We start from the raw sequence: 17,489 nt of genomic DNA on the forward strand, positions 1-17,489 counted from the left end.
GGGGTTGAAGTTTTTTTTTTTTTTTTTTTTTTAAATTAGAAAATTATTATAATAATATAATTTGAGTATAAGTTTTTAAATTAAAATTATTTTTTAATTATTTTTAAAATTTAATGCCAAATGTCCAAATGCAATTCATCATTTTGCCACGTCAGAGAAAGTGAGTTCACACATTTTGTGGTTTTAGCTATTGACCAAAAAATGCTTAAATGGTTCAAATTTCGGATGAGTTATGGGTTTGATAGGTACAAGTTTTGGTTGAGGCATACAAGTGAATTTTCGGGACAATTTTAGGTGTCTGTCAATGACTTAAGCCTTGTAACTTTTATTTACAAAACTATTAGTATAACAGTATTTATACAAATTTTGACAATACTTATTCAATGAAATAATTAACAAGATTTTATTTTAAAACTATCTTTAGCATGTTGATTTATCTTCAAAGAATTAAAATAATTTTTTATAAAAAATAATATCATATATGTATTTCTATTTTATTTGTTTTGAAGAATTTATCTTGTTTATCATTTTTTTTATGCACCTTTTTAGCAGATTAATGCAATATTATGAAATGTTTCATTAAAAATATCAACCATTTTTTTTTATAAAAATAGTTTTCATTAGGTAATCTTATCTATTAAGAAATTGATATTCTTTCATTAAATAATTCATAAGAAAAATGAATTATGCACATCTAAAAAAGGTTAAACTATGAGTAATATATTATATATTCACTTAAATTAACATTCAGAACTAATTAAGGTTGCCACATCATTTTTCCGATGAAATTATTGTAAAATCCGACTATAGTAACTTTTGTGATGGTCGGAGTAAAGTTAAATGATTTTTGTGTAATAAATAAAAGAAAAATGACTTTTATATAATAGATACTAAGTTAAGTGAGCATGGATGAAATGAATGAATAAAAAGTGATTTTACGTAATTGATACAAAATTAAGTGATTTTGAGTAAAATTTACCTGTTTTTAATACATTTACTCTTTATTTTTTAAACAAGCAATGAAATAAACTACTAGTCCGCTAGGTTCCTTTTTTTCTTTTCGGAACTAGTGAACAGATCTGTGGACAAGAGATAAGTTACGATTACAAACCATTTCTTGATCTTTTGTATTTTCTCGAAACGAAGTTTTCTTCTCTCAAATTGTAAGATTGTAAATGACTGTTTCACAAATGATCATAATTTTCTTGTGACTGCTTTAACCAATTAAATATGGGTAAGAAGCAAATGGACCTATCACATATTTAGGCAACAATGATGGTTAACGTCCTTTGTAGAAGAATCAAAATCAAAGCATTTATTTCGGTTGAAAATTTGCCAGTGAGATGACCACTCCAAGAAAATATCTCCTTATTGTGCTAGACACATCACACATTCGCTCTTACACAAGAACATAATTTTGAATCTTTCCAACTTAAGAAAATTACTCATTCAGACCATAGGTACGGTATCTTAGGATTTTTAAATAACTTTTTTGATAATTTTTTAAATTATTTCGCCACTCAATTTATCTTTTTCCATTTAGATTAATTCCAACTATGGTTTCTTTCTCATGAGTCATGAGACGACCACATAGGAGTCATTAACTTTGGACTTGAAAAGTAGTCTCTTTTTTTTTTACTTTTCTTCATGTATTTATAAGGTACACCTTAGGTGGGGTGACACACTAGAGAAAGCTCCCAAACTAAAAAGTTGACATAGGAAAGTAACATTTAAATCGCATGCATTTGATACTTTATGGATGAGTGGATGATAAAAATGGAAATTAAAGAGTTTGGCAACATGATGACAGCTGAAGCAATACGTACAAGAAGGATAATCGTGCTGGTGCAAGCAACCCAACAAAAACGTGCCTCCAAAAAATGTCATGACATGACTAGATTGATGATTTAACTATTAGGGACGATGACGAAATTTAAAGATCTCTTGTGATTTAGAGTAGGTTAAAATAACATTTAAGATATATATACCAACTAATTTTAGTCTATAAGTTTTCAAAAGTAAGTATTTTTTGTTTGATCGACGAATTTGCTATCACGCGACTCAGGCTTCGCTGCATAAGATTCACAAACCAAATGTTATTAAAGAATTTCATTAAGGGTATATATATATATAATTGAAGGGTATATAGAGAATTTCTTCAACTTATGGGATGGTGTTTCTGTTAGGGTTTTTCTTCAAATTTTCTTACTAAATTTGAAAATTATATATATAATTGAAGGGTATATATAGAATTTCCCTGAATTATGGGATGGTGTTTCTGTTAGGGTTTTTCTCCAATCTTTTTTTACTAAATTTGAATTTTTAATTTTCTATTAAAGAAAAATCAAAATATTACTATAATTGTTTTTACTCTCTTCCATATTTGGTAACTTTTTTCTTTTTGAAGAAAAATTTATGTACTTTTATAAATTTAGGATGCTTCTTCTTAATAAAAAAACATAATAGCATCCGCAATCTCTTCGTTAAAAAAAATTGTTTTAGGAAATATTTTTTTCTGAAGCAGATTTTATACTGTTTTAATATATTCTATACATAGTCAATTAATCAAATTTTATCAATAATATTTTTTTTTAGTATAATTTTTTGTGTCATTTTAATTATCTTCTGGATATTCGCTTCGAACCCTACAGATTGGTGGATATTAACCGGTAATATGACTTCGGAGCAATTTGTCAGGTCTCTTTTAATGTCAAAAGGTAATGCTTAAATTTGCACAGAAAACGTACGAACATACTGGTATCGAAACCATACTAGTTTTTTAAATCACTACTAGTATTACTTAATGAGCTGTGGAACTATATGAACTTATATCTTGAAGCAAAGCAGTCAATCCAGTGTAAGATGATCCTCCTCTTTCAATAGCTTGTCTTGCCATCTCCTTGTACGCTTTAGCGCTGCTTCTGAATCCTTCTGCTTCTTCGCTCACCATCACTCTCTTTATTGTCTTTGCTATTTCTTCTCTTTTCACTCCTTCACTAGCTGATCTCTTCCACTGCATCGAACCAACCCCAGCCCCAGTTCTCATAACCTCAGTTACCAACTTCTCGTTGAAAAATTGCTCAGCAAACACTGGCCATGTCACCATTGGGACCCCTGCAGAGACTCCTTCAAGCGTCGAGTTCCATCCACAATGAGTCACGAAAGCTCCAACAGATTCGTGATCAAGAATTAGCACTTGGGGTGCCCATCCTCTTATGATTAATCCTTTTCCTTTCGTTCTTTCTTCGAATCCTTCAGGCAACCAATCTTCATTGTCTCTCCTAAAAACCCAAATGAAATCCTGTCCAGAAGCTTCAAGTCCCATAGCGAGTTCTTGCATCTGTGATGTAGTGAATTTTGCTACACTTCCAAAACAGACGTAAACAATGGAACGAGGTTTCTTCGAATCAAGCCATTTCAAGCACTCATGTTTATCAATAGAGGATTTATTCCCTCTTTCAGCTTTATCTTCAATGTCCCTGTTGCACAACGAAAGCGGGCCAATAGCCCAACTCTTTATACCAAAAACCTTGGTATAGTGTTCAACATAATCCGGTTCAAGCTCATCGAAGCTGTTGAAAACTGCTCCATAGCTCTTTGAATCTGATTCCCTGACCGCTTTTATCATCTGGGACATAATTGACTCTTCGTCCGACTGCTCAAACGGAGACAATTGCGTTCTAGTCAGCTTGATTTCATGAGGCAAATCTGCTACCAGAAAAGTTTCAGAATCAGAAGACACATTGTTGAAAGGCTTGTTACGCTTGATGCTGGCTCCGACACACTGTGCAAAATAGCTAGTGCCGTGGAAAACAATTCTAGGAATGTTAAATCTGGCAGCAGAATCAGTAGTCCAAGGAAGGAACATATCAGTAACAAGACAATTTGGGCGACATTCCTCAATAAGCTGCTCTAGTGGTTCTTTCATCATAGCTGCAGCTTTGAAGAAATTTGCGAGTTTGTCATCAGAAGGAAGGCGATCAAGGCGCTCGCAATCTTCAGGCAAGTCGTTCTCCAGAGCTGGGAATTTAATCAAACGGATGTCGATTTCGATACCCAAGTGTTTGTTTCTTTGAATAGCTTTGGAGAAAACAAATTCATTGAGAGGGGTAGTGATTATGGTGGCCTTAACACCACGAGAAGCAATGAGCTTGGCCATGTCTAGTGCAGGAATCATGTGGCCTTGAGACATCATGGGAAAGAAGAAAAAATGAAGCTGATCCATTTTGTGAAAATGCTTTGGAAGAAGCAAAGAAAGGTGTGTGTGGTGGCTGAAGATAAAAGTGGAAGTAAAGCTAGCGTGGTTCTTTTCAGTCGTACTCATGGGTTGAATAATTGCAGGAGTGTTTAATGCATCTACACGGCACCAGCTGAGTCGCTCACTTTATATATACGTGGAATTACTTTGTGATTTTTTTTGAAAGTGCATAAGACTAGCTTGTCCTCCAAGAACAATCTCTTTTTCAATTGTTTTGGTAAAGCAATCCTTTAACTTAATTATTGAAGTTGTTTTTATGTATAAGGTCGTGATCCTAGATGTGAGAATAGTCTCTTATATAGTCCTCCTTTATGATTCAATGCTTCTACAAAATCACGTATAGCAAATAGCAAAAGCTTTAGCCCGTGATCGATTACTTGTTTTGGTTGAAGCAGAGTTTGTAACATAAGGAAGGACTAACGTAATTATATTGAGAGACAAAATCCAATCAACCAAAAAGTGGTGGGGACCTGTGTGTGGTTCCCAATTTCTTGAGATGCAACGTACAGAACAGGGCAAGGTACAAAGACCAAAATGCAGATAAAAAGTGACATATGCTCTTCCGTCACAAGTCACAAGCCAATTACAGACCCAATTTAGCCTTTTCCTAGACCTTTCCCTTTAATTTAAGAGAAGTGTTTTGTTCAAAGACGAAAAGAAAACACTGTTTAATGTTTGAGAGTTCAGTTCGATTGTCACAATGGGATTCTAGTATGTACCATTGACAAATCATCTAGAAGCTTTTTGTCAATTAGTGGTTTAACATATTGTAGTAGGAACCGATAATTACCATGCGGGCGCAGCATTTGATAAGAGTCTAAATATTTATAACTTTTTATTTAAGTTTATTAATATTATAAATAAAATAATATTTTTTTGAATTTATCACAAAAGTTAATATTACTTTTATAATCATTATTTCAATATATATGTGTGCGCACACAAAAACATAATTTTGAATTTTCCTAACTTAAAAAGAAAATTACTCATTAATCATAGGTAAGATATCTTTGGATTTTCTAAATAATTATCAAGATGAAATTTTCTTTTTTCTAAATAATTATCAAGATGAAATTTTTTATTTCGTCACTCAATTAATCCTTTCCATGTAGATTAATTCCGACTATAGTTTCTTTCTCATGAGTCATGAGACCCTCTTGCATAGGAGTCATTTAACTTTGGATTTGAAAAGTAGTCTCCTCTTTTACTTTTCCTCGTGCGCTATAAGACTACACCTTAGGTGGGATGATCACACTAGAGAAACTCTCCAAAGTACTCCATTCGTTTTAAAATAAGTGAATCATTCAATTTTTTTTTTAAATTTGCTCTTATGATTTGACAAAAAAGGTATTATAAAGTCAATTTTTTTTTTTAAGGTAAAAATGAAAAATTATATTAAATTTATGTCTTTAATATATTTTTTTTATTATATGTAATAACAATTCATTTATTATGACACGAAGAAAGTAACATTTAAATCCCATCATTTGATCCTTTATGATGGGTGGATGACACAAACGGAAATTAAAGAGTTCGGCAACATGAAGTAATACGTACAAGAAGGTAATCGTGATGGTGTAAGCAACCCAACAAAAACGTGCCTCCAAAAACAGGTCATGCGAGGACTACATTTATGATTCATCTATCAAAGTAGGGAAGATACATGACGAAACTTAAAGATCTTTAGTGATTTAAAGTACACTTAAAATAACTTTTATAGTATCTTTCGACCAATTTTACTCGGTAAACTTTTAAAAGTAGATATTTTTTGTTTGACTAATAAATCTGCTAGTATTAGGCAACTCAAGCTTTACTGTGTGAGATCCTCAAATCAAATGCTATAAAAGAACTTCATTAAGGGTAAACTTGAGGAGTTTTATAATTCATTATAAATATTATTTTAATTTTACGATCTTTTAAAATTCCCTCCAATCCATTTTAATTGTCATGGTTAGCATATGCACACTTTTTTAAAAATTATCAATTAAAAGAATAATTTAACTAAAGTATCTCAATTTATTATTTTATCTCAATTTTATATCGGTCTATCTTTATGATATTAATCTTTTTCCAAATTTATAAAATAAAGATGACAGAGAAAAATATTAATTGACTTTATCTTAATTTTCTGAACTAACAAATATTTTAGATCAACAATTTTTAATAACCATGACAAATAAAATGACAAAAGCATTTTATCCTCTAAAATAAAATTTGTTGAGACGAATTCAAATTAGTTGAACCCTAAAGTATATCTAATGGATTTAAAGGAATGTATAGTACTATAATTTTACTTCTGGAAATTAAGGGTCCTTAAATCTCGAAACAGTGTATTCAAATCACTGTAAGATGATCCACCTTCTTCGACAGCTTTGTTTGCCATTTTCTTAACTTCTTTTGCTCTTCTCCTCATTTCCTTTGATTCTTCCCCAACCATTGCACGCTTTACTGCCTTTGCAATTGCTTCACTTTTCACATTTTCCACCTCTCTGCTCCATTTCTCTGCCCCAACTGCAACTCCAATTCTCACTACTTCTGTTATCAATTGCTCGTTAAAGAATTGCTCCGCAAACATTGGCCACGTCGCCATTGGCACGCCTGCTGATACTCCTTCGAGGGTCGAATTCCATCCACAGTGAGTTAAAAAAGCTCCAATAGCTTGGTGATCAAGAATTAGCACTTGGGGTGCCCATCCTCTTATGACTAGTCCTTTTTCTTTTGTTCTTTCCTCGAATCCTTCTGGAATCTTGCCTTTTCTCACTACCCATATGAATTCTTGCTCTGAAGCTTCGAGGCCTAGTGCAATTTCTTCAATTTGGGAATCAGTCAAGTTCGACATGCTTCCGAAACTAACGTACATTACTGAACTTTGTCTCTTTGTGTCTAGCCATTGTAAGCATGCATGTTTGTCCTCATTTTTTTGGAGTTTTTCCTCGTTTTTTCTGTTGCAGAGCAAAATAGGTCCAATGTGCCATGCTCTTTTACCCAAAACATGTCTGTAGTAGTCAGCATAATCTGGTTCGAGCTCATAGAAGCTATTGACAATGACCCCGAAACTTGTTGACTCGGATTTCTTCACTTGTTCCATGAACTTAGTCATTTCTGTTTCTTCTCGATCATGCGGAGCTAATTTCATCCTTGTGAGCTTTATCTTATGGGGAAGATTTGGGACAAGGAAAGGTTCGGTATCTGAGCTCACATTCTTCTGAGGCTTGTAGTGCCTAAGGTTCTCCGAAGCACAAAGAGCAAAGAAGCCCATTCCATGAAATACCTGTAAAATTAAAATACTTTTAGAAGTCGTACAACAAAATCTGTTCATTATCAAGTAAGTATGTAAGTTTGTGAACTTAATCTTGAGTCTTAAACATGTCATATATGTCATATAGAAAGTAAAAAAGTTGCCGTTTTTTTCTAAATGAACTAAAAAGGAAAATAACACAAACAAGTTCAAATGGATGGAGAGTGATACCAATCTTGGGATATCGAATTTGGCTGCAGATTCTGTAGCCCAAGGGAAGAACATGTCAGCAACGAGAGCGTTGGGGTGACATTCACGGAGGAGTAGCTCGAGTTGTTCTTGAAGCATGGTGGTAGCCTTGATGAACTTGGGAACCAAATCATCAGAAGTCAATTGATCCATTCTTTCACATCCTTCAGGCAAACCAGCCTCCACTGCTGGGAATCTGATGGCTTTGACGTTAATTTCAAATCCCAAGTGTTTGATTTTTTCAATGGCTTGGGTGAAGATGGGTAAGTTCAAAGGAGTGGTAATAATAGTTGCCTTTGCACCACGCGAAACGAATAACTTGGCCATGTCCAAAGTAGGAATTATGTGGCCGTGAGCCATCATTGGAAAGAAAAAAATATGGAGCTGGTCATCAGCCATTACTACTATTTTGCAAGAAATGTAAAGAGAACTAGATTGTTTTATAAACTACTTTATAGGCTCTCTCTAGAACATGAAAGAATTCTCTTGAATGAAAGAAGCTAAGCTAGAACATGGAAGAAACTTTGTCCGTCGGGGTCATCTATTATTGAGCATTGACTCATTTTAATTGCATACACAACTGGTTACACGTAATTTAATTGATTGTACCAATTAATTAGTTCACTTTTTCTTATATTAACAAATTCACTGCTTTATAAATAAAACCTTACATGTAACTTTTATTTACATAAATAATAAAAAGATGACACTACTGAAGCATAAAAGTGAAGCCTAATCAAATTGTTAGTTTCCTATCCCAAAAAAAGGCCAAACATAGACATAGGCTAACTAACTGAACTGCTGAAGAGCAATTCTATTAATCCACATTCTCTTGTTTTTAATGAGCTAGGGGATGCATTTTATGACTCTTAACCCTCCTTTTTGCTGTACAACTTAGATCTCTTTCGCCTTTTTTTTTTTTGGCGCTGCAACTTCTCTGTTCCAGATTTTTCACATATGACAGCTTCGTTTCTTCTTCTTTCCCATGATGGCTCAAGGCTACATGATTCCTACGCTTGACATAGCCAAGCTCGTTGCTTCCCGCGGTGTTAAGGCCCCTATAATCACCACTCCTCGGACCTCTCAACAAATCGGTTTTCTCCGATTCTATTGAAAGAAACAAGCCTTTGGGGATTGAAATTGACATTCATTTGATCAAATTCCAAGCTGTTGAAAACGGCTTGCCCGAAGAATGTGAGCGCCTCGATCTTATCCCGTCCGATGACTTTCTCCTTAACTTCTTCAAGGCTATCGCTATAATGCAAGAACCACTAGAACAACTTATTCAAGAATGCCGCCCCAATTGTATTGTTACTGATCTATTCTTTCCTTGGACAATTGACACTGCAGCTAAATTTAACATTCCAAGATTAGCTATCCATGGAACAAGCTTCTTTGCCCTTTGTGTAAGCGAGAGCATCAGGCTTCATAAGCCTTTCATGAATGTCTCCTCTGATTCTGATACTTTTGTTGTCCCAAATTTACCGCATCAAATCAAGCTGACTAGATCACCATTGTCACCGTTTGATCGAATTGAGGAAGAGAAAAACATTCCTCTAATGGTAAAAATAGTCAGGGAATCGGGCTTGAAGGGCTATGGAATTATCTTCAACGGCTTCTATGAGCTCGAACCAGATTATTTTGAACATTACTCCAAGGTTCTGGGTAGAAAAGCTTGGGCTATTGGCCCGCTTTTGTTGTGCAATAGGGACATTGAAGACAAAGCTGAAAGAGGAAAGAAACCCTCTATTGACAAACACGATTGGTTTTTCATGAATGTCGCCCCAATCCTTCAATGGCTACAACGACGATGCTAGAACCATTTTGAGCAGCTTCTTCAAGAATGTCGCCCCAATTGTCTTGTTTCTGATATGTTCCTTCCTTGGACAAATGATAGTGCAGCCAAATTTAACATTCCAAGATTGTTTTTTCATGGCATATGCTACTTTGCGTACCAAATTTGCCTCACCAAATCAAGCTGACCACACTTGATCTAATTGAGGAAGAGAATATGCCCATGTAGATGAAAGAAATCACGGATTCGGGTTTAAAGGGCTATGGAGTTATCTTCAGCAGCTTCTATGAGCTTGAACCAGATTATGCTGTAACACTACACCAATGTTCTGGGCAGTAAAACCTGGGCTATTGGCCCGCTGTGTGCAACAGGGACACCGAAGATAAAGCTGAAAGAGGGAAGAAATCCTCTATTGATAAACATGAGTGCATAAAATGGCTTGATTCGAACAAACCCAGTTCCATTGTATACATATGTTTCAGAACTGTAGCAATTTTCACTGCTTCACAATTGCAAGAACTTGCTATGGGAATTGAAGCTTCTGGACAGGAATTCATTTGGGTTGTTAGAACAGACAATGAAGGATGGTTGCCTGAAGGATTCTAAGAAAGATCAAAAGAAAAAGGATTAATCATAAGAGGTTGGACACCCCAACTGCTAATTCTTGATCATGAAGCTGTGGAGCTTTTGTGACTCATTGTGGATGGAATTCGACCCTTGAAGGAATATCAGGCAAGGATGCCAATGGAATTCGACCCTTCAAGGAATATTAGCAGGGGTGGCAATGGTCACATGGCCCGTGTTTGCAGAGCAATTCTACAACGAAAAGTTGGTGATTGAGGTTTTGAGAACTGGGTTTGGCGCTGGTTCAGTGCAATGTTAGAGAATAGATAACAAGGGAGTGAATAAAGAAGCAGTAGCTAAAGCAATAACGAAAGGCATGGTGGGTGAAGAAACATAGGGATCGGAAGCAGAGCTAAAGTGTATAAGGAGATTGCAAGGAGGGCTGTCGAAGAAGGGGCATCATTTACTCCGGTTTGACAACTTTGCTGCAAGATATAAGTACATATAATTCTACAAGTAATTAAAACAGATTTATTCCTATCACAATACTATAAGAAAAGATGAGAGAAGTAGAGGACATGTTGCCGACGTATATATATCATCTTTGTATTAGCTGGTAGACGCACTATATGCTTATTTTATCGTTATTCTTTATCCCTTCATTTAGTAACATTTTGAATAAACCTTGAGGTTCCCTCAGACGGCAGGATTTTGTGATTATGTCTTCATGAACAAGGTTGGAAGAGAAGAAGAAACACGTCAGATTTGAGGAGTCTTACGTTTTACATATATTTATATAATGTGTGCAAGTAGAAATATCTGCGCACCAAATTAAACTATAAAATTCAATTTTATGGAGTGTCGGGTTGTCAAATTCTTGTGTTCCCTTACAAATTGTATTGCATTACGTAGAATATGGCTAAAGTTATACTACAAGAAGTTTGAGAACTAAGAAATGGTACTGTCGGGCATCAGGGTACCATTCACATAGGAGCCCCGCCTTATAACAAATGTTAGTTTGCTACACACGGAATTCAGACTTTGTACCATCTTCTTGGATTCGAGCTCACGAGCATCATGTATATACTTACCAGCAGGGAGTTGGGCAAAATAGTCCTCTGTTTCCCCCCTTTCCCAATGATGCCACACTTGGTACGGTAGGAAGTCACGGACGAAAGAATGGAAGACTACATATATTATTATACAGTAGCATGATGGCTTGACATGGACAAAAAACTTTAGCACTGGAACCCAGGTGTCATTGGATATTCTCAATAGTGCGTTTTATTTGCAGAGCGGCTCTGACAACATTGCCCCTTGTGATAATCCCAACCTTCAAATTTCAGTGAACAGCGTTTCATCAAAAATTACATGCTGCTGACAAACTCATTAAAAAATCCAAAAAGAAAGAGAACGAGAAGGCAAATTACCAGTTTGCCATCACCATCTACAACAGGCAGTCGACGATACTTCGTTTGGAGCAACAACCTAAAATCAGCAGAATATCTTATGAAGTCAGCTTCACAGTTAAATTGCTGAATGAATAATCCAGAATCTCATTTGGTGATTAGCAAGAATATTATAGTAAAGCAGCAGGAGAAAAGATGTAGCAAAAATCCTCTGCCTTACATAACAAGTCTCTTGCAGCCCTCCCAAATGGATAGGTATAAAACAGAAATAGGCAACAACAACAAACCCAGTGTATTCCCACAAAGTGGGGGTCTGGGGAGGGTAAGATGTACGCAGTCCATACCGCTACCTCCGAAGAAGTAGAGAAGCTGTTTCCGATAGTATAAAACAGAAATAGGCATTAAAAAGAATTTGAATGTTACCAATAGCACTAGCTAATCGGAATCTTGTAACAGCTTAATAAAATAAGTTGACAAAAGCTTGTTTAATTACCTCGCAGCATCTTCAAGGTTGGTGTCTTCGCGGATGGACAATGGAGTTGGTGTCATGACATCACCAACAACTTTTCCATTAGTTTTGCTCAGTAGCTTTTGAACCTCATTGAATGTCTAAAAATCACAGAATCAAAGCAAGATACTTAAAAAGATAAAGAGGGAGTAATTCATGGATTAAGAATTTCATGGTACAGTACAATAGACACGTATTTAAAGTAATCTCCAAAAAACTCTTTTCTGTGTTTATTTTTTCTTTGCTGGGAGAGAAAATTATCTTGGAATACTCTAAGTGGATGTAATCCTAATTCCGCCCCCAAAATGAGAGCCAAACTCATAAGTAACACTGGTCCAAATATTTGTACCAAAACTATATCCCAGCATGAAGACATCAATTCTTCATGTCCTATTAAACAACCCGAAATCAGATTATAGGAATGTACTTAACTAAGCAAATGATTTACTGATGGTCCAGTAAAATATTTCAAAGAAAAATGGAACAACTATGCATTGATCATAAGCATTCTCCTCATCTAACTATGTCTAAACTATTACCCCAACTCACAGCCAAAACAGCAATATAGAATACAAGTGCAAACATAAGACCATACGACAAACCACGACATGTATAAATATCAGTAATAAGAAGTGTTATCGAACTTGGGCATCCACTACTAGAACAAAAGATTATTTACATACCTTCCAAGTACTGTCAACATCAGGAAACAGATTTGTGTCAGCTTGGCCAGCTCCTGAGTAAGAACATGAAAAAGAAATTAAGAAAATAGAAGAAAGAGGAACTGAGGCGTAACTTCTATCAATGGAGTATAAATTATACTTTTGACAAAGGTTCAACTTAAGGAAGCATACAAAGAAACAGTAGCCACACATTCATCAAAAGTCAAACTGGTTACTATATCTCTCTCACTCATCATAGTCATTCTGGGAAACAGTTTACGTGTGTGTTAAAAGCTAACCATTAGATCTCAAAGTTCTCAAGTGGTCTCCCTAATTCTCCTTTCTTTCTTTTCTTTGTTTTTTGCTTCTAAAGGCAAAAAACCTGGGAGCTTCCTGGTTAAGAAAATGTCTGCTGATTCATTCAATAAAGAATTAATGCAAAAAGACATTTTGATTACAAAAGCTTCCTGCTGTACCTTCTGGGAGTTATTGCCGAGCTATCTGTGTAAACATCGTGTTCAAATAATGTTCTAGTTGTAGATATTGTCCAGACAATACAGAATTTTCATGTTACTTATACATCAGAGGCAATTGCAATCGTACAGTAGAGTACCCCAGAATACAGAGAAATCCTGCAGCTTTGCTTCTTTAGCAACCAACCCTTGATTGTATTGCTTGATATTGTAGTTTCAAAGCACTACATAAATGTTACTCATCTTAGTCCCTTTCCCAGGACTCCAATCATATTTTCACCAGCAAAACCTGAAAAACTAAAGCACCAAAGGACCTGTCTACATCTGTCCAGATTTAGATTCCCCGTTAAACATGAGGATGAGACCCTTGCTTGTTTAACAATACAAGCCTCGTTAAAAATTCAGAAGTCACATATCACTCGTGCAGTCTCACTGTGTTATTTGACCCTATCAGAATAGGCTAATATAATCCTTGTCAAGCTTCTGGATTCCTAGTTCCTATTAAGACTCAATTATTTTATTCATAATAGTCAACAACTCATTGAGAACTTTGACAGTTTATTTAGAGAATAGGATAATGACGTACAAATATTATCCTTGATATTTATTTTACCCTTGAGATCTTAAAAATGAGAGCAATGTGACATTGAGATATCCACAGATTCCATGTCGAGAATGCTACCCCATCATAGATACTCTAATATTGCTCATGAGCATCACTTAGGAAATATGCTTAGCACCAGAATACAGCATTTCAAGAAAAGTTCCCAGAAGAGTAGAGTAATGAGGTTAGCAAAAGTATACATTTCTCCAGAACCTCAATGATACCTGATATAGAGTCGAGTGCCAGTAGGTCATAATCAGAAACAACGCCAACCTGCAGCAGTGTCGCATCTTCTGTCAGTGCATTTATAACTTGATCGAAAAGAGAGCATTTACTACTAAATTAAAAATTAACCAAAAAAAGGGAGCGAAAGAGAGAATTTCATTTTAAGATGAAAAGATTAGGATAGCTGTCACAAGCAAGACCAAAAAAAAGGGCAGCCCGGTGCACATGCGTCGGGTCCAGAGAAGGGCCCGACCACAAGGATCTAATATATATGATCATACTATAGTTTAAATTACTATTGAGACACTGTCATCGGTAGGTAAAATTTGCATCTCTCACCCAAAAATATTTTTATTTTTATTATAACATGGCTATATTTCTCCAAGCCCATAAAAAAAAAGGATACATACCCTAACCGTTGCCTTTCTACCAATTCACCACAAAGCTTCTCTAACCCCAGCTGATACAATGCTCAAAATTAAAGAAGAACAGGAAACCCTAAAGAGCAAAATAATTGAATTGCCCTTGAACAGATTTCACAATTACTCAGCTGAAACTGTTTTAGAGAGTGAAAGAAGAAGATTCCATTGATTTTCATTACCCAGGAATGGTTACAACTTGTTCCATCGACTCCCTATATAACCGGTACAAAAGGGAAAAAGTTATTAGTTATAACTAACTTGGGATTAACTAACATTTGGACTGCCGCACGTGCCTAACTACCCTAACAACTGGAGAACTAAAATTAACAGAACTCAACACTGGACTAGCCAGCAGCTCTCCTTCCTGGTTCTAAGGAAATGCTAGTATATTAATTGATTAGCCACAGAGAAAAAATTAAAATGAACAGGTGATAGAAGATATGACATTTCTGGATAGACTAATCAGAAGAGTTGCCCCCACCCTCTCAGCTCATTGTTTCTTTATCAACGTGGCTAACATGAAACTGCATGTTGCAAATTGTTAACATTAAGATACATTTGACCCAGTGAAGAGGCATCCTGGCATAAGGTATCATCTCAATTACAGGAATAAACTTCCCTCACATCTCTTCATGGAAGAAGCCTACTATGTGAAGATGATTTCCCTATGCCCCAAAATAAGGACATAAAATGAAAAGCAAAACCTTCCACATAATAATGATCCCTTGCTTGTACTTTTCACCCACAAAAATCAGACAATACTTGCTTGCAGAAAATCTAATGCAATCGTTAAGGAAAATTAACATTTTCTTAGAGCTCCTGGAATCAATTTACGAACATTGAAATAGTATAATCCCTTCATTGAAGCACAGCTTAGAACTAAAGGATAAAAGAAGAAATATGCAGTGAAACAAGTAGAAATACTGATCATCCCACACGTGGAAGATAATGGACTATGGTAGCTATTAACATACATCTTTCCAAGAAATTACGGAAGTAAATTGAGAGAATTACCAAATTCCAGTCATCATCAACTACCGGAAGCCCAGTAACTCTTTTTTCCACAAGCATCTCAAGGGCTGCAGATCAAATTGCCGAAATAAATGAAAACAGAATTAATAGCATGTTTCCATATGTGTCTTTACAGTTTAAACTGGGAAGAAAATTCGGAAGTACCTTCGCCAACTTTAGTTGTAGTTTTTACTACATGTAAATCTTCTTTCCTAGTCATAAAGTCACCAACTGAGTAATTTCCATCTCTTGGCTGAGAAGTGAAAAGTAACTCATTAGGTTGAGCAAGTCACAACATTGGAGAAATTTCATGTGTTAGCAATCAGCATCAAAGCAGTTCTTCTACCTCAATCCTGACCTCTCTCCTCCTACTCTCGACCACCTCTATACGTGTTGATGTGTAACGTGACATGTTTTGATATTAGGTTAAATTTTAGCTTCTTGTTTATCTCAATGAAAAAATCCGAAGTTGGAACTGCAGCTACTCAGTTTAAAGGAAACAAAAAGAGCATTCAGTTTATGATGCAAAAGCTAAACATGCGGTGCAGTATACCAAATAATAGTATGCGTGATGCAACTTGCAAGTGTTAATTATTGGAAACAGAGCTAGACATGCGATGCGGCGGATTAATAGCATGCTTGGCCATGCATATAAAATCATCTTATTTTGAAAAGTGCTTTCTAAAATAAGTACTTTTTGTGAGAACCAGTTTGCGTTTCACCCATAAATTCAAAAAGCACTTTGAGAATCAAATAGTATTTTCTCAAAAACTATTTTTAGATAAAAGTTCTCTTTTATTTAGCTCCTGAAAAATAGTTATGGCTTTATGCTACTCTCCAAAAGCACTTATTTTCTCGCCTAGAAGCATGACCAAACAACTCACTTTCTGAAATAAGCATTTCTGAAAAAATAAGCGCTTGATCTCTCAAACGCTTTGGCCAAACAGGCTATAATTCATACTATGTGAGTGTAATTCATACTATGTGAGTGTAGCAAGTGTTAATTATTGCAATTTACAGTACTCAAATATCATAACGGCATGTTTCTGCTCAACCAACGTGAAACTCAGCCATGAATTTTATCTAATATATTTTTCATAAAGAAGACAAACTATGTTATTCGAAAACCAGCTATACTAACAGACAGCCAACTCAAGTTACTCGGATCAGCTTAATTAACAAATTTTTATTTCACGGTAATTAATATTTACAATAAACAAGTCTGATGTAGCCATCAGTGACCAAAACGGAGACATTCGCTAGCGTACATCTGACGCATAACTAACAACGAATAGTAAATCGTCACGTCACTTACAGTCTGAGAATTTGCAGTATCAGCAGCAGCACCGTTAGCAGAGTTTGAAGGAAAAGACGCCGCCCGTAGAGATCGAGAAAGTTGCCGCCGTCGAGATTTAGCAACGGCGGGATCTCCGGTACAAGGACGAGCTGGGCAAGAGAACGTGGCCGGAGAAAGGCGATAATTAAGAACGCAAATCGGAGAAAATGAACTGAAATTGAGAACGGAATCCATTGAAATTGAAGGATGAAAAAATTGGTATCGAAGAGCTGCTGATCTGATTATATATTCAAAGAGAAAACATTGCGCGGAAATAGTGCTATTGGTGTGCTTAATTAATGTTAGGGAAGAAAAGAATCGTGTGAAAAGTAAGGGTCCGTGTTAGACAGCGGAATAAAAAGCGTTGCGTGAGAGTATCCCTTTTTATCACTTTCTCATAACGCCGTTGTAGTCCGTGAGAGTGACCGTTCAGACTCACAAACCGCCAACTGGGTCGGTGGGAATTTAGGCTCGACATACTGATTCCATAATTAGTTTGTTTTTTGAAAAAAAATTGTAAGGTTCTTTAAAGGACGCATGGTGTATTAAGCTTATGTTACCGAATGGAATATGAGAAAGAATTAAATTGTAAGAATTTATATGTGATTTTACGTTATATTTAGTCAAATAAAAATTAAAGATAATTTTTACCGCTTGAATTTTTGATCTTATGATCAATGACAATAATTTTATTAACAATTTTTATGAAAATTATAATTTTTTTATATAAACTTA

General features: G+C 35.4%; 3 protein-coding genes and 1 pseudogene across 3 annotated transcripts; 1 reads left to right on the forward strand and 3 right to left on the reverse strand.

Annotated features, from left to right (window-relative positions):
* Nucleotides 1–2,702: 2,702 nt before the first annotated feature.
* LOC107840245 (scopoletin glucosyltransferase) lies at nt 2,703–5,121 on the reverse strand. Its single transcript, XM_016684049.2, has one exon. The coding sequence runs from the start codon at nt 4,322–4,324 to the stop codon at nt 2,801–2,803; it is 1,524 nt and encodes a 507-aa protein (XP_016539535.1). The 5' UTR covers nt 4,325–5,121; the 3' UTR covers nt 2,703–2,800.
* A 1,280-nt stretch (nt 5,122–6,401) lies between these two features.
* LOC107840251 (scopoletin glucosyltransferase) lies at nt 6,402–8,308 on the reverse strand. Its single transcript, XM_016684053.2, has 2 exons — nt 7,728–8,308; nt 6,402–7,529 (listed from the first exon to the last, which is right to left on the reverse strand). Exons 1-2 carry the CDS (start codon nt 8,142–8,144, stop codon nt 6,549–6,551), a joined length of 1,398 nt encoding a protein of 465 aa, XP_016539539.1. The 5' UTR covers nt 8,145–8,308; the 3' UTR covers nt 6,402–6,548.
* A 398-nt stretch (nt 8,309–8,706) lies between these two features.
* LOC107879497 lies at nt 8,707–10,801 on the forward strand (annotated as a pseudogene).
* A 134-nt stretch (nt 10,802–10,935) lies between these two features.
* On the reverse strand, nt 10,936–17,227 carry LOC107840252 (CBS domain-containing protein CBSX1, chloroplastic). The gene is made up of 8 exons (XM_016684054.2): nt 16,734–17,227; nt 15,584–15,671; nt 15,422–15,486; nt 13,985–14,033; nt 12,705–12,757; nt 12,007–12,122; nt 11,535–11,592; nt 10,936–11,437 (listed from the first exon to the last, which is right to left on the reverse strand). The coding sequence occupies exons 1-8, from the start codon at nt 16,947–16,949 to the stop codon at nt 11,363–11,365; spliced, it is 720 nt and encodes a 239-aa protein (XP_016539540.1). The 5' UTR covers nt 16,950–17,227; the 3' UTR covers nt 10,936–11,362.
* Between the last annotated feature and the right edge of the window lie 262 nt (nt 17,228–17,489).

This window comes from Capsicum annuum, chromosome 8 (genome assembly GCF_002878395.1).
Source record: "Capsicum annuum cultivar UCD-10X-F1 chromosome 8, UCD10Xv1.1, whole genome shotgun sequence".
NCBI lineage: Eukaryota > Viridiplantae > Streptophyta > Magnoliopsida > Solanales > Solanaceae > Capsicum > Capsicum annuum.

Excerpts from the sequence above, each read along its gene's own strand:
- LOC107840251 (XM_016684053.2), bottom strand. The coding sequence starts at position 8,144 with ATGGCTGATGACCAGCTCCATATTTTTTTCTTTCCAATGATGGCTCAC. Across the intron at positions 7,530-7,727 it reads AATTCGATATCCCAAGATTG|GTATTTCATGGAATGGGCTT; the intron begins GTATCACTCTCC and ends TTAATTTTACAG.
- LOC107840245 (XM_016684049.2), bottom strand. The coding sequence starts at position 4,324 with ATGAGTACGACTGAAAAGAACCACGCTAGCTTTACTTCCACTTTTATC.
- LOC107840252 (XM_016684054.2), bottom strand. The coding sequence starts at position 16,949 with ATGGATTCCGTTCTCAATTTCAGTTCATTTTCTCCGATTTGCGTTCTT. Across the intron at positions 12,758-13,984 it reads GGCACTCGACTCTATATCAG|GAGCTGGCCAAGCTGACACA; the intron begins GTATCATTGAGG and ends GTTCTTACTCAG. Across the intron at positions 11,593-12,006 it reads AACCTTGAAGATGCTGCGAG|GTTGTTGCTCCAAACGAAGT; the intron begins GTAATTAAACAA and ends TGCTGATTTTAG.